The 23,503-nt window shown below is 34.8% G+C and overlaps 1 protein-coding gene across 1 annotated transcript; it reads right to left on the bottom strand.

Moving 5' to 3' along the window:
• Positions 1-316: 316 nt before the first annotated feature.
• LOC112052866 (protein disulfide-isomerase) lies at positions 317-23,323 on the bottom strand. Its single transcript, XM_052885798.1, has 10 exons — positions 23,044-23,323; positions 22,705-22,902; positions 21,446-21,717; positions 17,660-17,827; positions 10,836-10,945; positions 9,337-9,457; positions 7,588-7,754; positions 4,700-4,865; positions 2,790-2,879; positions 317-1,879 (listed from the first exon to the last, which is right to left on the bottom strand). Exons 1-10 carry the CDS (start codon positions 23,189-23,191, stop codon positions 1,832-1,834), a joined length of 1,488 nt encoding a protein of 495 aa, XP_052741758.1. The 5' UTR covers positions 23,192-23,323; the 3' UTR covers positions 317-1,831.
• Between the last annotated feature and the right edge of the window lie 180 nt (positions 23,324-23,503).

The following is a 23,503-nucleotide window of genomic DNA, read 5'->3' as shown; positions in this document are numbered from 1 at the left end:
TGGAAAGTTTTTTATTTTATTTTAATAAAAAAATTGCTCAATTTCGTAGTTCCAAAATTATTATTATTCTTTACAAGGTTAGCCCTTGACTACAATCTCACCTGATGTGTGTGTAAGTGATGAAGTAATCTAAACTTGTTAGGAGTAGGAAGACAATCCACACCTCTTACGGTTCTACTACATCGTACCGGAACGCTAAATCGCTTGGCGGTACGTCTTTGCCGGTAAATGGTCTTTTTAAGGATTTTTAATTACTTACTATTAAAAAAACATTGGAAACATGGTGGGAACTAATAGGCATGATAAAGAAAACCAGTTTCTATATCTTTATATATATATTTATTTATCAATTTCTGTATCCACAACAGATATATAACGTGGATTTGGCAAATACGATTCCATGAGAATATTTACACTCGTAGTAGAAAATACAGATATATCAAATATTATTTAGGCGTCACGAAATACGAAGATTCCAATTTTATAAAGCACCTTTCACACTTTCCAATTCATATTTTAACAAAAAAAAAAACAAAAATCAGAAAAATGTACAATAACAAAACTGATATTATTTCTTCTTATAAATACATTATATTGTTTTGTGATGAAAAATATGTAATATTAGGGTACACAATAAAAACGTAAAAAAATATTATTTTTCATATTATTCCATACTAACTCAAACTAGACTTGTTCGATTTTAAGATATAAAAATCATAAATCCTAAGGAATGTAAATCAATAAAAAAATCAGCCATTATGGTACAGAAATTATAAATACACTTAAACATTGTACATAATCTAGTTATGCTGCTGTTATATTTATTATACGAAATAAATTATGCTCTCTTAATAATATATTAAATAAAATTAAATTCAGAATGGATTTATAACGGAATTCGAAAATGGACAATACAACATGACAGAGTATTCCGCAGAAATATCAAATAGATTTAGAGAGATCTTATTACTTAGTGGGTTTAAATTACACGGATTTATTACGTAAAGCTTAATAAAAAAAAGTCAGAAAGGAAAATACAATGGCAGAGAATAACAAATTAATTCATCTTTCATGAAGTAGAGATAAATTTATCCCACTAACATGACTGTTATTTAATTAAATATTAGTCATAAGAAAGTAAAACCTCCTAATCCCTAGTATATTCTCAATTTAGTTAATGTTTTAACATCATAACACATACGAATACAACCTCAACACAGTAAGTAAAAATATATAAAAAAAATAATAATCATAAAGTCAACAGTCGAGCATACGAAATGCACTGGATTAGATTATAGTAAAGGTAAGCTACCACACATCATGGAAGTATAAAAAAATATTAAACTTTACACCCCAACCAAATAGCTGTATAACAAACTCACTTCAGATTCAGATCAGTTTTTCATTCTTTACAAGTTAGCCCTTGACTACAATCTCACCTGATGGTAAGTGATGATGCAATCTAAGATCGAAGCAGGCTAACTTGTAAGGAGGAGGATTAAAATCCGCACCCCTTTCGGTTTCTACACGACATCGTACAAGAACACTAAATCGCTTGGAGGTACGACTTTGCCGGTAAGGTAACTAGCCACGACCGAAACCTCCCACTAGCCAAAAACAGTAAGTACAAGTAACCTGAAAGGACATTAAATTCTTCCAAAAAATTTTGAAATGAAATATTTTTTAACTAATTTTAGACTCAAGTCAATAAGTATACAAATAGCAGCTATTTGGGAGGGGCATTGTGTGCTATGAGACGTGGAGTGTGTGTGGTCCTTAACAGTAATTAATTCTACACAGACTATATTATGGAAATGTGACGAGTTGGCGCTTATAACTCGTCCCTCGGCGCCGCTTCGTCGTCCTCCTCTTCTTCGCTCTGAAATTGACGAAACAAAAATTATTTAAATACAATTTTTTCATAATGCCATCTGTTCGTTTCATGTAGCATGGTGCGGGTGACAGTTCGTTTCACTCTTTAAAGTTTACCGCGATTCACGTTAATAGTGCATATTATGAACGTCATACAAGCGACTGTCACCGTACCCATGCTATCTGAAAAAAACTCAAGTCATCTACGCGCAACTTTTTGGCCGGTGGGTGGCTTCGGTCGTGGCTAGTTACCACCCTACCGGCAAAGACGTACCGCCAAGCAATGTAGCGCTCCGATGATGTTGTATAGAAACCGAAAGAAGTGTGGATTTTCATCCTCCCAACAAGTTAGCCCGCTTCCATCTTAGATTGCATCATCACTTACCATCAGGTAAGATTGCATTTTATTTTTTAAATTTACTATTTTACAATTTTTTGTAATTTACCTAGTGTTTTAATTTAATTCAATAATTCAATTTAATTAATTTGTTTTTTATGCTAATGTTTCAAAATCGTAAAGGTGCTAATTTTATTAATTAATATGACACAAAGTTTCTAACAAATTAGACATATAATTATGTAAGTGTTGTACAATTGTTAAAATACATATCGGAATTTTTTCAAGTGACATATTATGTTTTTTAAAAGTTTAATCTATACTAATATTATAAAGCTGAAGAGTTTGTTTGTTTGTTTGTTTGATTGAACGCGCTAATCTCAGGAACCACTGGCCCGATTTGAAAAATTCTTTCAGTGTGATATAGCTAATTTATCGAGGAAGGCTATAGGCTATATATTATCCTCGTATTCCTACGGGAACAGGAACCACGCAGGTGAAACGGCGCGGCGTCAGCTAGTATGTGTATTGTTGGCGTGCTTTGTATATTGCTAGTAAAGAATATAAGAAATAAACTCACCACAGAGGGCACCGGCTCGGCACCTTCTCCGTCAGTCTCCACAAACTTGGTGAGCGCCGCCAGAGTCCTCTCTCCGTTGTACTCGCGAACCTGCCGACAAATATTATATATTAACACTGATCCAGTGAACTATCTCCCTTAAATGCTCAGTAGCGATGCTGATTTTACTTGTACTTCTCTTTTAAAAAACTCATCAAGTTTATTTATTTATTTATTTTCTTGTCTCGAGTAGTGTTGTCCTTAAATGACTTTTTTTACAAAAATGGTCACACCAAGAAGGTGCAATCGTACTTATCGTATAACGTTTTATGTATGTTATTTAATATTGTAACATGATTGTAAACAGTTTTGTGATACAAAACTAAAACTACCTATGTATCCTATGGTTGATACAAAAATAAAACTATGTATCCTATGGTTGATACAAAAATAAAACTACGTATCCTACGGTTGCTTACAGCACGAGATCTGGCATAAGAGACTATTGGCCTAACCCCTCTAGTTCTGAGAGGAGACTCGTGCTCAGCAGTGAGCCGAATATGGGTTGATAATGGTGATGATATAAATTAGAAAATCGGTATGTCATCACAACTCATTGTAATACTAAGAATTAATCATCTCCTGTAACACAGTAATAACTAGTACAGGAGGCAGGGCTTCAACTTAATTTGTGATATGAAGTTTTGATGAATAAAGATTTATTATTATTATTATCTAAATATATATAACTCAAAGATGACTGACTGGCATAGTGATCTATCAACGCACACGCCTGTTATGACGTAGGTATCCGCTAAAAAAGGATTTTGATCAATTCTACCCCTAAGATAAAATAGGGGGTGAAAGTTTGTATGAAACTTTGTCAATTTTGCGGCGATTTGGCTGAAATTTGGAATGAAAATAGATTTTACTTTTTATTAACACATAGGCTACTTTTCATCCCGGAAAAATCAATAGTTCCCGCGGGTTTTGTGGAAAACTTAATTCCACGCGGACGAAGTCGCGGGCGTCCGCTAGTTACACATAATCGTGTTGACCGTTATACTTATCACGAAGACATTTACAAGCAATAATAATTAAATAATGCTTTATAGATGCTTATCGTTAATAGACTATCACGAATTGGTGCCAAGAAATCAATTAGCTGCTAAATCAAATGGATTATTTAATTAAAAACATTTCTCAATAACAAAATGGCTATTTTACGAGAATCTTAAAACTTACAAATGCATAGTTTCCGGACGAATCAAAGTCAAAATGATGTTTTATTTATATTCGTTTTTACTGACGGTGTTTCCGTGATATCATAAATGAATGTAACATTTATAATTTAAAAAATGAATTATATTTATGAAAAACTCGTGACATAACTTCTAGGTTAGTTGACACTTTCTTTAAATGGTCTTAAACAGTTCATTATCGTTCTACTAGACTGAAATATTTTATTTCATATTTTTTTGAGACGCGACTTGATGAAAATTTTAGTTTTTTAATAGGTTTTTGACAATACGAGTCAAAATGCCTGTCGGCCATGACAGTCTACATTTCAACTGTTTCATGACATCACTATAATAAATCCCATACAAATAGAGCGTTTGACAAAAATATTATTTAAAATTAGTTCGACGTTTAGTACATCAAGGGTGTTAGTGACGTCACAAAATGGACGACAGCGTTTTTTGACGTTTGGAAAATTAAAAAAAATAAATGATATTTAAATTAAACTTTTATTAATATATATCGATATATTTCGGACCATGTACTACACAAAAATAATATTGTTTATATTAAATTTGATATGAGTCAACTACCCTATTTACTCAGTTCAGAGATATCGCTTATGCCCATTGTCCTTTGATGTGAGACAACTACCCTCTTTCGTCTTACTGCTGGTACTGGTGGTAGCTCACCTGGTTGTCCTTGGTGTAGAGCTTGATGGTGGGGAAGGAGGTGACCTTGGTGTGCTCCAGCTCGTTGGCGGTGGCGTCGATCTTGGCTATCACCACATCATCATCCTTCTCGAAGTGTTCGCCCAGCTTCTCGTACATGGGCACCAGCTGCTTGCAGTGGCCGCACCTGTTCACAAAGTTCATTTATTTCAATGGGGATGATGACTAGGTTAGAATTTTTTTTTATTTTGTATAGGTAAGCGCTTAGCTGCAATCACGCCTGATGGTAAGCGATGATGCAACCTATGGTGGAACGCGCTTGCCTAGAAGATGCCTATTCACTCAGACTTGAAGATACCCATGTTGTGAATATATTGATTTTTATGAGACATTCGGGTAAATAAGGTAAAGGTTAACTAATTTATATGTAAAAAACAAAGATTGCCTGGATGTGTGCAAAATAAATAAGTTTATAAAGTTTCAAAATCTACTAAAAATCTTTTATTGTTTATTGTTGTATTAGATGAAAAATCATACATTTTAAGCTTCCGTAAATTAAGTGTCATTTTTCAATAAATTAACTATAAACATAAACGCACAAATAACAAAGATATTTGTGCGTTTATGTTTGAACGTTCATACAAATCTAACTATCATCTTTTCATTCCGGAAAATCCATGGTTCCCGTGGAATTTGTGAAAAACTAAATTCCGCTAGTAAATCATAAACTAAACGGAACTAAAATTCATAAAAAATGGTTTATATAATATAAGCCCTTATTAAAAAAAATACGTTATCTGATAAGCTAAAATGTTTCATTCAGAAAGTACCGTTTATCAGGGATACTTATAACTTTTAGATAATAACATTAAATTGATTAACAAAATCTACATTAATACGAGCAAAGTATCAAGATATAGATACCACAAAACGTCTATATCGTGACTCGAAAGTATTTACTCAAGTACGTACTAATGGTCTAAGAGCCGGCATTAGGAATATATACCCTCATCTGTTATTTATTAGTGCTAAGAAATAAATGATAGATGTTCACAGTGACACATTGCAAATAGGTTGTCTAGTTAAATTGCGACCAAACACATTTTTCATACAAAATCTAGGAAACTATGAACTGGATCAAAGACAACCTAATTCAGTTAAATTTCATTTTAAAACCATAAAATAAGCTGTCATTTGACATATTAGACGACTAAATAACTGATAAGGGTATATAAATAACATTACTAACTGTTTATATCTGGCAACCCCACAGTTGCAGTATAAAAGCAACCTTTATTCAACAATTCTTTTTGATATAAAAAAACAATTATTTTTGGTATATTATATTATAGTCTGGAAAGTTCGTTGATAACACTGCCATGATATGCGGGCGACAGGGGGAAAGACTGCGCGTATATGAAATCGTGCGTGCGGGCAAGTGAGGTGCATCAGTCGTGGGTTTTTCATTCATCGCTATACGCCCCTCGGCCCTAACATCGGGAGTGTTACGAAGGAAGTCGCCAAGACATAACCAGTGAACATTTTTTTTAATTTTTAAATCTACAATGTGGAAAAAATTAAATAAATTAAAAAACCTACGTGCAATGTGTCAATGTGAATATTTTCCATCATTTATTTCATATCTCAATTAAATAACAGATGAGGGTATACATTCTTTATGCCGGATCCTGTACTATGAGCAAAGTATCAAGATTTAGTTATAACAATACATCTTTATAATGACTCGAAAGTATTTACTCAAGTGCGTGCTGAAGTAAATTCGTTGTGACGCGTTCAATGGGCCGTTATTGAGTTGTCGCGAATTGCGCAACGACTCGAAAACTCAATTATGTAAATATACGTTAAACTCATTTGTTGTTGCAAAGTATATTTTCTTGTTGCCACTCGGCACCTACTCGATTACGCAGTATTGCGTCATATTATAAAATTATCCGTGAACAAAACTTGAATAATGATAAAGATTCAGAATTACTCATAGTTATATACAGGGTCACTGGAAACGTATAGAGATCCCTTTAAGGGGTGATAGTAGGGATCATTAGCTATCAAATTGAATTAGGTTATATAGGGCAAAAGTACCGATTTCGATAAAAAGAGGTTTTTTTCTTTTTTCTAAGAAATGTGGGTTACACTACTTCAAAGTGGATTATAAAATAAAACTTACTTATTTAGTACTTGAGTTTAGTGTTTTTAAGTTTGTAACAACTTATTACATAACAATTACTTAGAGAATCAAAAAATTTATAAATGTTTTTCTGTATTCTATGACTAAATGAAAGTTTATTTCAAAAAATTACCTGGCAATTTTATCAGCATAGCAAATTAAAAAAAAGAAGAAAAGCTTCTAGCGTTCAAAACTTTGAAATTTTTTTTCGAATCGAATTTTTGACCGATCGATAATGGGGTAAAATCAATACCTAAATAACCCTTCTTGGCAGTCGGGTAATCAAAATCAAAATCCATTTATTTCAAGAAGGCTTAATTTACACGCAATTTTGAAACTGCAAGTTTGACTATTTGTAGACTGCCACAGACTCAACAGTTAAATCTTCCCTACGTAAGTACTAATACCAATAACTGAGTAAGTAAGTAGCAGTGGCGTGCATTTCATAGATGCATAAACGAAATGCATACCCTGAGGATTTATTAGGTATCTGTATCGGAGAAGGAATTAGTTAAAGGTTAATTAAAGGTGGTAGTATCTGTACAAATAGTCAACTGACGTAATCAAGTGCTAGTAAACTGAGCCTACATAAAATAAATTAATTTAGAATTTTGGATTTCCTTTTTTGTACAATTTATACCTATAGTGCATACCCTAGTAGAGAACCTTGTGCATGTCACTGCTGAGTAGGTACTAGAAGGAAGTCAATAAGTAATAGACTCACCAAGGAGCATAGAACTCGACCAGCACCTTCTTGTTGCTGTCAAACACGACCTCATCGAAGTTGGTAGCGACCAGCACCTTCACCGGCTTGGCTGCCCAGTCCTCGGGCAGGGTCTCGCTGAGCAGGTGCTGCTTCAGAGTGCCAGCGAAGAACGATTGCACGAATTCCTGCAAATTGTTCTTATGTTATATTTGTTACATCCATACATATAAAAAAATCATAAACGAATCTTGTCTGCACATTCGGTTTCACCACCTATTTATATGTGTATATACATATAAAAACATTATAAAATCCCGGAGGATGTCGCTATTTCAAGATCTAGACCAGACATTTTCCTTTTTTCCAAACAAACTAAGCATATAGTATTTGTTGAGCTTACTGTGCCGTGGGAGACTAACATTCCAAAGGACCACAGTATAAAAATAAATAAATATTATCCTAACAAGTGAACTAACTAAAAATCGCTGTTGTTAGTCTGTACGCCGTAGAAGTAGGTGCGAGAGGATTACCAGCCTAAAATCTCTCTATAACTAGCTTATAGACTTGGCCTCTCTAGAAGAGCAGCTAGTTCTATATTAGAACAGGTATCCAAAGCTGCTCTAATAGGATCTTATCAAATTTGGTTAGGCAGGGAGAACAACACGAGTAGAGAATGGGGAGTGTTAATCGATCGTCAAGAAATTCCTTAACCCTCATCCTGCAGTCACAAGTCCAGGACTCTGATCGACCCCGCACCTGCACCGTGAATCCATGGAATGCTAAGATATTCGTCTCGGATAGTTTAACCACAAGGAGAATGCCCAGTTCCCTTGCAATTTACTTATATTTAAAAATCTTGATAATTCTTCTTTTTTTTTTATTGCGTTGGTAATAAAAAATTATGGAACTGGGACAACTTCAACGCTATTGGACGAAATTTTGTCTATATTTCTCTTCACTGGTCGCTTATCACCTCAGATGTAGTCTGAGGTGATAAGCGACTAAATTCTGGTCTGGTCAGGAGAAAAACCCAAAAGGATTCAATCAATATGTATTCATACTGTCACATACATTGCTCTATCTTCAATAGGAATTAATTTTAACTATTTACTGTTCCAAAGTACTTACATTGTTATCAAAGTGTGAGCTTGATTGCAATGGTTAATTTTCCACAAAGGAAAAACATTTAATTACAGTAACTATTAAAGTGTGCATAAATACTGTGAAAATGTGAAATGTGATAACGCATTCGTTATCGATATTAACAGCTCTGCTATATACATATTTTAAGAGTTAGTTAAATTATTATCGAAGTAAACCTAAACAGGTTTACGACGATAATAATTTATATTACTAGCGGACCCGGTCAAGCTTCGCTAACCTAACCAAGATTACGGATAGATAGCTATCCTCAATTATTAGTAACAGTCAAACTATCTGTCAATAGGTTATTGAAAAGAAGTTAGGTTAGGTTAGAAAGATAGATTTTCTAACTTTCGTAAGCGAAATGGCGGATAGATAGATTGTTTAAAACGGCCGTTAGTAACCAAGTGATTCCATCCAACTTTACTATTTTGACATCTACTCACAAATCTGCCAACATTTATATGTGAAGTCGAGCCAACATTATACTTCTTCACTATGAGACCAAATAATTCTTTGTGAACCCCATATATTTGTCACTCCGACGTTTTCAAATCTCCTGTGGACGCCTGTGAGTGCTGGATCACTTTGGAAATCAATGCTTTAAATGTATGCAGAAGTTACCTCGACAGTGTTGGCGTTGAGCTCGTCGCTGGCGGGCTTGTACTTGGCCATGTCCTGCTCCAGCGCGATGAGGCGAGCCGATGGGACCTCCTCCTTCTTCATGCCGAAGAACTCCAGGATTCTGTATACAATACATTTATAAATAAATAAATAAAATAAAAATTAAAAAGTTCATTTCAGTTTCTAAGATGACATTAATAAATACAAGCGATTTTGAAACCTTCTTTTAGGAGCAATGATATTACATTTCAACCTCAATAGCTCAACGGTAAGAGCGGTTGGACTCATCACCGAGGGGTAGTGGTTCAATCCTCACCCAGTTGGTCTATTGTCGTACCCACTCCTAGCACAGTCGTAATGAATAAACGTCTTTTATTTTTTTTTTAATTTTCAAATAATTTGCCTATCCAGCAAATTCAAAAAAATATCTATTAAACTTTATTAAACTAACGCATCTGTGTGAAAACACATATTACGTGTAATACGTATATATGTTTTCATACATACTGAAAAAAAAAAAATTTTTTAATAAAGAATACTTGCCATATCTTTTTTTTAAATACAATATTCCCATTCCCCTCCAATTAGTCGGGAAGGACTGTGTTTAGGAGTGTTTACGACAATAGACAAACGAAGCGGGGATCGAACCACCACCCCTCGGTGATAAGTCCGATCGCTCTTACCGTTGAGCTATTGAGGCTATAATTAAGATTTCAGCCTCTACTGTCATTAGCCAAACTCTAAGTACACATACTTTGCGGCGATTACGGCGAGGCGATAAGACCCCAATACTTTTCCGATTTGTTATGTGTGCTATGAGTATTATTTTATACTGTGTGGTAAATGTATTCCATATGTCGACACACCACCAGCATAGTGCTGTGCGATGTTTCCTAAAGGAAAATTGATATACCCCTAAAATGTACCTGGAGGGCGAGATATAGGCACAGCCAGGAAGAGTTTGGGGATGAATTATTTAAATGAAAAAAAAATTAAATACAAAAGCCCAGACAAGAGATAATTTTATAATTTTACTGTTTCAGTTTATGATAGCCAATAGAGCTGTGAGCTGATAGCCTAGTGGATATGACCTCTGCTTCCAAATCTGGAGGGTGTGGGTTCGAATTCGGTCCGGCGCATTCACCTTCAACTTTTCAGTTATGTGCACTTTAACAATGTGTGAGGCGACTCGAGCTCAGCAGTGAGTCGAATATAGGTTGATAATGATGATGAACTCCCAAATGGACATTGATTTGAAAGAATTTTTTTCTGAATTCAAAGTATCTATTAATTCCATGACCATGTAAAATATGTTTTTTTTACGATACGGTAATTATATACGAGATCAAAATCTTTATACATCATCATCATCGTAATTATAGGCCCATTACAGGGCCAAGCCTCCCCACTTGTAGGAAAGGGGATGTTGAGCATAGACCCACCACGCAGCTCCAATAAAGGTTGGCGGGATACGAGGTGTCTATGAATGAATGTATTACCTCTGGTGGTCATCTTCATCGGTGTCGATGGCCACGGACATGATCTTGTCGCGGTAGTTCTTGGCGACGGGCTTCAGTTCGTCGAGGTACTTCTCGAAATCGCCATTTTTCTAAAGCAAACAAAAAAAGTCTGTTATATAAATTTCCTCAAAATAAACAAAACACGTAAACATCCCGTCGTTTTGGTGTTGGTGGTTAAAATATCTCATATGAAAGTCATTACCAAATTAATGACATCCTACTAATATTAAAAACTCGATAGTTTGTATGTATTTTTGTTACTTTTTAACGCCTCAACTACTAAACTACCCTTTGTGCACAAAGTGATCAAAAAGCATACTTTAAAGTGCGAAATATTTTTTGACATGAAAATTTTATTTATTAATTACTTTAGTCCACTTTTGGAAATGTAATGAAATATTCAATAGGTGTGTCTATTGTAATAACATTCTATGTATGGATGTCTGTTACTTTTTAACACCGCAACTACTAAACCAATAAGGCTGCAATTTAAAATGAAGTTAGACCCTATAATAGCTTGAATAAACACATAGGTTGTCCCAAAAGAAACCATGGTTCCTGCGAGATTTGCGAGAAAGTGATTGTAATAATGGTATGAACCCTTTTATACAAAATCTACTGGATTTGGCTGGTATTTGTAACAAAAACATTGTGGAAACCCTAATTTTACGCGGACGAAGTCGCGACTATCAGCTAGTACATTATAATATGGAATGGCATGGAAGGAACATGTTATACAAAGTGCAGTCCTGTGGGCTATTCATCATTCTCAACCCATATTTGGCTCACTGCTGAGCTCGAGTCTCCTCTCAAAATGAGAGGGGTTAGGCCAATAGTCCACCACGCTGGCCCAATGCGGATTGGCAGACGTCACACACGCAGAGAATTAAGAAAATTCTCTGGTATGCCGGTTTCCTCACGATGTTTTCCTTCACCGTTTTTTGAGACACATGATATTTAATTTCTTAAAATACACACAACTGAAAAGTTGGAGGTGCATGCCCCAGATCGGATTCGAACCCACGCCCTCCAGAATCGGAGGCAGAGGTCATATCCACTGGGCTATCACGGCTTTGAAAAATTCTTTCACTGTTGGGAAGCTACACTATCGTCGAGTGCTATAGGCTATATTTTATACCCGTAATCCTACGGGAACAGAAACCACGCGGGTGAAACCGCGCGGCGTCTGCTAGTTCCATTATATCCATATTGATTTTTCGATTAATATGTGTGCCATGGGCATTATTTTATACTTTGTATTATATAAATGCCAATCCGCATTGGGCCAGCGTGGTGGACTATTGGCCTAACCCCTCTTCTGAGAGGAGACTCGAGCTCAACAGTGAGCCGAATATGGGTTGATAATGATGATTATATAAATGTATTCCATATGTCGACACATCACCAGCAAAGTACTGTGCGATGTTTCCTACAGGAAAATTGATATACCCCTAAAATGTACCTGAAAGGCGAAATATAGGCACAGCCAGGAAGAGTTTGGGGATAAATTAATAAAAAATATATTTGAAATACATTATTAGTCTAGACGCAAGAGAGAATTTTACAATATTATGCACTGTGGCACATTCAGGATGCATTTTTTTTATAGTAAGGTGATTTTTTACAGAATTAAAGACTACACAATGCAATTCAAACATATCAGACATTTTTCCATTTGATGAAAGAATCACGAATTTTTTGCTTTGCTGTATACTCCAATTTGCAGCTCATCACCATTTTTTCATTTTGAAAAAATCAAAAGCCTAAAAAAACATTGGTGATCTTCGCGGCAATTCATAAGTCAAAAAATGAATATTTTTTTTCTTCTTACACAAAATGTTACAGAATTACTTACAGAATTCTTACTGAAAAAATATAAATTCATTCACTTGAACAATTTATAGTACTCGGAATTATGTCTTTATATGGACTATTACAAATTATAAAAGAGGATTATAATTCATAGCACAGCATTAGCTAAGTTTACAGTTCAGTGAACTTTGAACAGTTCATTACGCTTTATCTACGAACGACAAACTATCCAATGTTTATCAAAGTCTACACACGAGTATACAAAATTACTTTTGAACTTTTGTTAGGTCTTTCTTCTTGCACAAGAAAAAACATACGAGTATGCATCATTTAGTATTAGAAGCGATATTAGACAGTATTATTGTAGCTTATATAAATAAATAGGAATTGATTTTGTGTTTGCTACTTTGTTACGAATTCAATAAATTCTTTCACCAATAGAAAGCTACATTATAAGCGAGTAACACAGGCTATTTTATTTCCCCACGTATTCCCACGGGAAGGAAAACTACGCAAGTAAAACCGTGGGGTATTTTCTCGGAAAGGGGAACTATGCCCGGGGCCGGATTCGAATCCACACCCTACGGAATCGGAGGCAGAGACTCACCACTGAGCTATCACGGCTCAGTGCTGAGTGGTTCATATTATATCTCAGACTAGCTGACGCCGCGCGGTTTCACCCGCGTGGTTCCTGTTCCCGTAGAAATACGGGGATAATATATAGCCTTCCTCAATAAATGGGCTATCTAACACTGAAAGAATTTTTCAAATCGGACCAGTAGTTCCTAAGATTAGCGCGTTCAATCAAACAAACAAACTCTTCAGCTTCATAATAGTAGTATAGATATATATTTGCACATATAGATTTTGTGTATGGCTGACCTGTGAAAGTATAACTTCAAATATCCGTATCGAGTGTCTGATCTCAGTTGTATCCATATAAAAACATCAATACAGTTATCCCAGCTGAAGATTCTAGGTCGTGTTTTTACAGTTACACGCAACTCTGAACTTTATACTACAGTGAATAATGATCTTATTGAAATTTCATTTGGATGAATGGACGGAAAGTTTATCTTAACTTTCTCATTACAGTGGGCGAGTAAGTCGATTGCTCTGGTTAAAGTTTTCTATATTTAAACTGGCTGACACACTTTGTTCTGCCATATAAATTTATGCACCTCCAACTTTTTAGTTATATGCATTTCAAGAAATTAAACACGTGTCTCAAACGGTGAAGGAAAAACATAGTGAGGAAACCTGCATACCAGAGAATTTTCTTAATTATCAGCGTGTGTGAAGTCTGCCATTAGACCAGCGTGGTCGACTATTGGCCTAACCCCTCTCATTCTGAGAGGGGTTGGGCCAATAGTCGACCACGAATATGAGTTGATAATGATGATGAAATGATAATGATATGAATCACTCAACGGGTGATTCATATTCAACACACTCAACGAGTTTTGCTTCACATATATGTTAACTTAATGGGACGCACCAGAAGATCTTTGGTTATGAGTTTGCCTAGTTTTGGAAATCTGTATGGCTTTGTATATATGGAAACATTGTAATAAAACTAAAAAAAAATAAACAGGTGTACAGCCAAGTAGACAAAAGTTGGTGTCAATCTAAAACTGTATAGAATTTGCCTTGACGCCGTGATATAAATTTACAGAATGTCCAGAAGTGGATGACCATTCGCTAATATATCGCACTAGCTGACGTCAAGCGGCTTCACCCTCATTTAAATTAATTAAACATTTCAGCAAAATTCTAGAACCAGAACGGAGCTCAAAATAAAAATAGATAAACTGATGATCCAAGCAATTAAGTACCGTTATGCACACACTTATTGTCGCATACTTCGATATCTCACATCACAATTCACAACCGGTTTTTAGGCCACATAATTTAGAGAGAGAGTATTATTTCGTAGGTATACTAAGCTATTGTTATATGTATTTTAAAACTAGTAGACGCCACGTGGTTTCACCTGCATAGTTCCCGTTCCCATGGGGATGTGGAGATAAAATATAGCCTAAGTTCATCAGGGATAATGTAGGAATATAATGGTGAAAGATTTTTAAATTGGCCATATAGTTTCAGAACCTATTCAATTCAAACAAACAAACTATAATTTTTTTCTGTTTAAAATATTAGTAATTATATTAAAATACCCGCATAGATCGCGTTCGTATATAAATATCGGGATAAAAAAAATATCCTATATGCCAGATTATAATCTATTTCAGTGCCAAATATCATACACATCGGATCAGCCATTTTGGCGTGAGTAACGAACAAAACAAACTTTGGCATTTATTAGTAGTAAATACGTATATAAAATCTTTGTTATTTAGACAAAAAGATAACACCTAATTAGTTAAAATGAAAATACCTTAACAAGTTGAAATGTGGTCAATAACTAATGATTTTTTTAATTATTGATTTGGACTTTCGATGTTCTTGAATGGTTTCATTCGTTTTTAACTTAAACCTGTTTAAACAGTAATTTGCAATTATATGTACCATTATTCAACCACAAATTAATGGCATAGATAATTTGCGGCAAAATTATGATTAACTTTTATAGTACTAATTGTCAAGAAACTTGATAGATGATATTTTAAAATATCATTAACTATCAATTAAAGTATGTTTATTAAGATTTCAAGATAGCATCACCTCTGCTTAAATATAGAATGTGTTGACAACAAATTTTAGTCTTTATGAAAGACTCCATACATCAGGCCAAGTTTACGGCATTTAGATATATTCCGATTTTATTAAAATTTATTTGTTACCTAATAAAAATATTGTTTTATCATTTAATTATAATATATATTAAAAATTAAAATTAAAGTAATTGTAAATTGAATTTACAAAATTTTGATTTTGAGTAAAGTAAAAAACTTTAAAAAAAAAAAACATTATTTTTAATAGATGGTTTAAAAATAAACTAGTGGGCAAGATTTTAATGCCACAAGACTACATAAAAAAACTAATTGTAGTCTTTATTTATATGCATCAATAGCTACATAATTTAAAAATTGTAAAAATTGTTAAGAAATTCAAAGGCATCAACCTATATTATTAATATTTTATCAATGTAGTTAAAATTATGAAAAAAGTTCTGGCTCAAATTCTCAAATTGTAAAAATAAATTGTAATGAAATTCGAATTCAATATAATTAAGTTTTGTCAAAATAAAGTTTTAGTTCATTTTTTTTTTATTTTTTAGCTAAAACTAAGGCCATGGTTATTTTATTTTTATTTTACGAATTATTTTATTTTTATTTTTATAATTCTTATACTTTGTCATTTTGATATTTTAGTATAATTTAGTTTACTTTAAGACTTATTTTTACATTATTATCTATAGTCTATAGTAATAAATAAAGCTGAAGAGTTTGTTTGATTGAACGCGCTAATCTCAGGAACTACTGGTCCGATTTGAAAAATTCTTTCAGTGTTATATAGCCCATTTATCGAGGAAGGCTATGGGCTATATATTATTCCCGTATTCCTACGGGAACCGGAACCACGCGGGTGAAACCGCGCGGCGTCAGCTACTACTATTATATAACTGTGGATTTTTATACTTAAAAAATTTTAATAAAAAAAATTCAACCGACTTCCAACTCAAAAATCAACCTAAACTAAAAAGCAAAAAATAACATCTTACCTATGTGCTACCTTCTGATCAGTTTGAAGGCGGTGCCAAGCCAGTGATGTTTTAATTCAAGCCTTGTACAACTTGCATTACACAATTTCTGTGGTTCTTTCAGAAACGGCTTGAATTAAAACATGACACTGGCACCGCCTTCAAACTGATCAGAAGGTAGCACATAGGTAAGATGTTATTTTTTGCTTTTTAGTTTAGGTTGATTTTTGAGTTGGAAGTCGGTTGAATTTTTTTTATTAAAATTTTTATTTTTTAATTTTTAGTGTTAGCACACCTAACTGAGTGTGAACAAAAATTAATGAGCAATTAGTTGAAACGTCATTTTCTTATGATAAGTATCTAAGTCCTACAATACCAATTTTAAAAATACTACCTTAACTCATATAAAAAATTTCATATGAATATTCAGAAAAACGTGAAAGGTGACTGTCCTCCGTCTTCATCACCAGACCTCCTATGCAGTCACAATCCATATGGGTGGAAAGTTCCCATCAATATAAAATTTATCAAGTCCAAACACAAGGTAGCTACTGTGAACCGTCGAGGAGATCCCTTAACTCTCCTTCATCTTCATCACCAGACCTCTAATACAGTCACAACCTATCCAGGTGGAAAGTTCTCATCAATACAAAATTATCAAGTCAAAACACAAGGTAGCTACTGTGAACCGTCGAGGAGTTCCCTTAACTATCCTTCGTCTTCATCACCAGACCCCTAATACAGTCACAACTCATCTAGGTGGAAAGTTCTCATCAATACAAATTTATCAAGTCCAAACACAAGGTAGCTACTGTGAACCGTCGAGGAGTTCTCTTCACTGTCCTTCGTCTTCATCATCAGACCCTTAATACAGTCACAACCATCTAGGTGGAAAGTTCTCATCAATACAAATAAATCAAGCCCAAACAAAAGGTACCTGCTGTAAATCGTTGACGAGTTCCATCGTCTGTGTATCGGCTCCATCATCAGACCAACTCCAAACCTTCATAAAATTGTAGTGGTTTAAAATACCTTATGGAAACACTAACAAACGCACTAGCCGTCTCTACGATTTTCGAAAGTTCCTCTCGATTTCTCCAGGACGCCATCATCAGATCCTGACATGAAAAAAATGGGACCACCCTGAAATCAAACCCTTCAAAACAAAAAAAGAATTTTCAAAATCGGTCTACAAATGACGGAATTATCGCTGGACATACATAAAAAAAAAAAAAAAAAAAAAAAAAAAAAAAACATACATACAGCCGAACGTAGAACCTCCTCCTTTTTGGAAGTCGGTTAATAAAGAATTATTATATTAACTCACCTTGGACAGGAACAACAGCAGGTGGTATTTGATCTGTCCACCGAAGATCTTGGAGGCGGTCTCGTGCGAGAACTCGACAATGGTCGGCATGCTCTGCACAAACACCCAGGTCTTCAGCAGCTCCTCTGAGAACTCCGCCGCTTCGTATTTGACTTTCGGGTCTTCAAACTGTTTATAACAAAATTATTTTTTTTAATAAAAAAATTTAGAAAAATTTACTTCATTTTGACTACTATTACCCTTAATTTTCAGACTGAGAATCATGTTCTGTCAATCTCTTAAATTTTGATCTGTTGTTAAAACTTAATATAGCTTTTTATCATTTGTCCAAGCGAAATAGACTATGTGAGGAAGGTATGTTAAGCGTTCATTTGTATATGCTGCACTCACACCGGCGCGGCGCCGCAATTTCTTGACATTGTAAGCACCTTTCTTTAAGATTAATATATCATCATAATCAATTAATTTTAAGCACCGTTTACACAGCATTATCGTGTACGGGACTATACATATTATGACTGTTTTCTCACATTGGTATACGTATATGTTCTACAATGTCTAAGTTGGGCGAGAAAAAGTAAATTTTACTTGTTTTTTTCTACACAAACAGTGGCAAGAACAAAAGTTGATTTTTTTCCGTCTTTGTCTTGAATAAGTCTTGAGTTATGGCAGAAATTCTTTCTATAAATTGAAAAAATATTTTTGTATTGATAGTCAGTCCATTTATTAAAGAAGGTCATAGAACAATAGAACTGGAGTAACAATGAAAAATGTAGCGAAAACGGCCAAAAAAAATCCTTTTAAGAGCTTCCATTTCGTTTGCTGTGTAATCGATCACACTTATGCGAAAATTCAGCTTATCGAAGCTGTTTGCCTATTAAAGTTCTAAAAAGAAATAGCATAATAATAATCTATTAAGGTTAACTCAGTACAATCGTAATCAATAAAATAATGCATCGTTTGCCAAAGTGTTTAATAAGCATGATCTTATTGTTTGTTAAAGAGTCTTTAGGGTAGGAAGTGCTTTTTTGGATCTTTGAAGTTGTTGCTACTGATTAGAAACAAAAGATAATTTCGTAAGTGTAACAAAATAAAATAATCATTGATTTTAATTATGCTGACTTTACTGAAATGTTCTAAGATATTATACCCGTAAAGTAATATTTTACAAGTTTACATCTTCTAAGATAAAGTAAAACAATATTAATTTTTGCTACAACTTTACTTTTTCTTTTTCGGAAAACTTCATAACTTAAATAAAAAATATTTAACTAATATTTGTTTCTATTTTGTGATCAGCAGATCAATTTACTATCTTTGCCGTATGTTAATGGACATCTACAAAGTTTTTGAACTAGTAATTGTTAGTAATTTTTAAATCACGTGATTTCGTATTTACTATTTAATGCTAACTGATAAAAACTGAGATTAGAGGTTAAAATGTCATCCGGTGCCTACTGACATTCGTGGATATCATAGAATAAGTAAATATTGCAGAGTTGACGTTATGTTTATTGTTAATAATTTGCGTAATACGAAAACTGCGGTTGTTATTACTTTGATGTTAATTACATTAGGTAGCTAATATACGTCTAGTGAATTGGCCGGCTGATCTAGTATTAGATTTAGTAGTATATATGAATAAAAACGAATTGTATAAAATTATCCTATTAATAGCTATGTGAAAGGTGCTTAGAATTTTCACTTCATAAAATTACGGCGGCGATGCGGCAGCAGTGCAGGTGCGGAGTGGCGCTGAAACGGTAGCGGGGCGGGTGCTATGTGGCGCGGGCGCGGTAAAGGTTCAAGCGCGGGTGTGGTGCGGCGCCGGTGCGGTAACGGTTCAGGTGCGGGTGCGGTGGGGCGCCGGTGCGGTAAGGGTTCAGGCGCGGGTGTAGTGCGGCGCAGGTGCGGTAACGGTTCAGGTGCGGGTGCGGTGGGGCGCCGGTGCGGTAGCGGTGCGGGTGCGGTGGGGCGTCGGTGCGGTAACGGTGCATGTGCGGGTGCGCTGGGGGGCCGGTGCGTTAGCGGTGCAGGCGCGGGTGTGGTGCGGCGCCAGTGCAGTAGCTGTGCGGGTGCGGCGGGGCGCTGGTCCGGTAGTGGTACTAGTAGTGGTGCAGGTAGTGGTGCAGGTAGTGGTGCAGGTGCGGTTACGGTGCGGTGCCATTGCGGTATCGGTGCGGGTGCGATGTGACGCGGGTGCGATTTTTGCTTTTGTACACCAATTTGCGGTGCGGCGCCGGTGCTGGTGCGGTGTCGTAAAGACGGAGCCTAACAGTTCAATGGGATTATCTTTTAAACACTATGAATAGTCCCCTTTCTCCTTTAGTTACATTGGTGGTTTAAACATGACAAATAGTTATCTTTTTTATGTATCAAAGTTACAAATAATCAAGCAATTGAAAGTAAACTACTGAAATTTCATATTGTACATTAATTGTTAGTATATGAAGATGTATGAAAGAAAAAATAGCACAAAAATCTTCTAATAAAAGAAAATAACAACTTTAAGTCCTACATTGTTAGTTACGAAAGTTCACACAGTTATGAAAAAAATATTAGTGGACTATTAATAATTATAATATGTATATAAAATATAAAAATGTATATAAAAAGGAATGAAATAGGGGTTGAAAGTTTAAATCGAATTCCACGCGAAAAAACCGAGTTTTGTAATAAATGTGATGAGATTTGGATGATAGGAAATCTACTTAAAATACTTTGATGCAATCATTCATATGCATGGACAATATATATAACTGTTAAATACAACAAATTTATCACTTAAAAATAAAAAGCTGTAACATTAAAATACCCAATGACATGGTGACATTCTGATAAGAAACACATTTGAATGTCTTATCATACCAACAAATAAAATCATTTATATTTTTACTCATATTAATTACTTAACAGTATTTCAGGGTCCCTTAGAAAGACAATCCTCTCTAACCTAGATTAATTCTCTACGCGTGTGAATCGGCATTTGGCCAGCATGGTGGACTAAGCCCTAAACCCCTCTCAGTCTGAGAGGAGACTCGTGCTCAACAGTGAGCCGAATATGGGTTGTCAAAGATGATCACTACTGCTGTGCTACAATGAAAATTTAAATTCATTGTAATACAGCCTGTAATTGCCAGACCTTCTTTTAAAAAACTTAGTTTGGGTACTGCTACCAATAGTTAAATATGGTAGTCAAATCTGGACTTGGGTTACAGTAACTGAGAAGTAGCAGGCAAAAAATTTCCATATTGTCTGTGTAATTTTTTTTCTATATTTTCTTGGGATAAAATGAGAAAATATTTACAACTAAGTTTTAATACAAAATAGATTTAAGTGTTCAATGTATTGTACCAACAAATAAATTATTATCTAATCTATTGTATTTTGAATCATGCCCTCAGTCACCTGAAACATAGGTTGTTGCTACCCTTTGCCAGACTTGGTGGTGGATTTACAAGACGGAGGTCCTGGGTTCCCAGGCTGGGGCAATTGATGTTTTCTTAATGGAACCAGGATCTGGCTGGTGGAAGACTATGGCCGTGGGTAGTTACCACCCTACTGGCAAAGAAGTACCGCCACTAACAAGTTAGCCCGGTTCCATCTTAGATTGCATCATCACTTACCATCAGGTGAAGACGTAATCAAGGACTAACTTGTAAAGAATAAAAAAAAGGTCTGGCCATACAGGCAGACCAATCAGAACTTATCATATCAAACTTTAAACAATTGTTAATATTGATTGTATCATTTTAACTATTCATTATAATTTTAATCATTACTTACGTTCTTAAACAGCACAACATCATCAGGTTGAGCTCCGAGCTCTGCTGCGACTTTCTCATCAGTGACAATGGCAAACAGTTGGTCATCAACAGAGCTGGCGGTGTTCAGGAACGATACAGCTCTGTCCGAGGTTTGGTCGGGGAAGAAACCAAATACTGCAACTGGGTTCTCCGAGGTGAGTTGCTTGGCCTGCTCGGCTGATGTAACTTCGATAGCTGGCGGGCCAGTCTTCTTCTTCAGCCATGCGACGATGTCGTCAGCTTGACGGCCACCTGGTTTTACAAAAAATTGTTCTGAGTGCTGAGAATCTTAATCTACTGTACTCAAGATATGATTTAAATTTACAACAAATAGTGGTCATAGCAAAAATCAAGTTACAAAAACATGATATATATACATACTTTCTTTTACTTGTCTATTAAATTGATTTATATTATGATAATTCTTTATTAAAGCCTGTGATACTTGTTTAATTATTTTTATCAGATAAGAAGGATTAGTTTTAAAAAGATAAAAATACTGAGATTTTAACAGGTTTTCTAAAGTCTTTAATACTGTCTGTATGTAAATGTGATATATAGTATACACACACCCATCCTACTAATATTTATAAACACAGAAGTTTAAATGGATGTTTGTTACTCTTTAACGCCGCTACTACTGAACAGATTAAGCTGAAATTTGGAATTGAAATAGCTTTTATTCTGGATTAATGCATAGGCTACTTTTATCTCGGGAAAATCCATGGTTCCTGCCGGATTTCATATTTTCCTCTCCCGCATTATACATTCAACTTACTGAATTTACAAACACTCAGATTGTATGGTTATCCATTAATTAAAGCATGCAGAATATGTTAGGCTGTGTAATTACAAGTAACAAAGCATTACAAGCTTGGTGTATGTTTATAAACATTTACCAAGATTTTATTGAAAAAAGGCTATGGTTAATTAGAAATTTAAAATATTTCTGATATGCTAGATTTAAGTACTTAGATATATAAGCATTTTCTTGATTAAGTATGATAAAATGCTTTTTTTTGGCCACCATTTAGGAGGTAAAGTCATATTTAAGAGGATCAGGGTTTATTGTCACATCCACTATTAACAGGTTTTTAACATAAGGATGCAATGTTAAAGTTTTTATAGGTTACATCTTTCAAGACAAAAAAATAAATCCATGTGACATGTGGTTAATGTAAAAAAAATAAACCTAACATTATAGTGAATATGAAGAAATTTATCTAAATAGATTCTTACCAGAATAATCAACAGTGCTTCCTTTCTTGAAGAAAATGAGAGTAGGGTATCCCTTGACTTTGTAGAACTCTGCAAGATCTTGCTCCTGGGTAGCGTCCACCTTGGCCAGCTTGATAGGAGACTCTTCCGCCAGCAGCTTCGTGGCAGCTTTGGCATACTCCGGCGCAAGGGATTTGCAGTGGCCGCACCATGGCGCATCTGTGACGTACGCATATTTACAAAGTTAGTGCAATGCCGCCCGGCACATCGTATTGATAAAAAAATCAACAATTATGAAACTTTAAACAATACGATCGATAGATTATTGATTAATATATTAATACTGCGATGTATACTTACAGAATTCAACTAAAACGTAGTCGTTTGAAGAAATAACATCATCGAAAATTGGTTTACTAAGTACAAGCACATTATCTTCGGTGGGAATATCGTCGGCGAGCGCAACGCCCAGTAGGGCTATCGCTACAGTTAACAACAAAGCGCGCATCTTCAATTTCCGATGGCTCAAACACAACTACTAACTTAATACGGAAGACAAATTTCTACAAAATGCCGAAACTGCCACTTCATTCACACTTGCCCAGTCTTACTTGACGTGGCAGCGTCGATCGTGTGTTTGGCGCTGATTGGTTGGTTTTGTTTTTTTTTAATTACCGTGACATGCTTTGTTTATGGTCTCCTCATAGAGTAATTATCTTTATAATATATATTTCAGACGAATTAACTATCATATTCGTCGAATAAATACCGAGTTTAAAATATTTTTATTAAAGTAATATGTTAATTAGTCCATATCAAT

This window comes from Bicyclus anynana, chromosome 15 (assembly GCF_947172395.1).
Source record: "Bicyclus anynana chromosome 15, ilBicAnyn1.1, whole genome shotgun sequence".
Classification (NCBI taxonomy): Eukaryota; Metazoa; Arthropoda; class Insecta; order Lepidoptera; family Nymphalidae; genus Bicyclus; species Bicyclus anynana.
The sequence above is the reverse complement of the archived record's forward strand: the minus strand, read 5'-3'. Positions and strand labels throughout refer to the sequence as shown.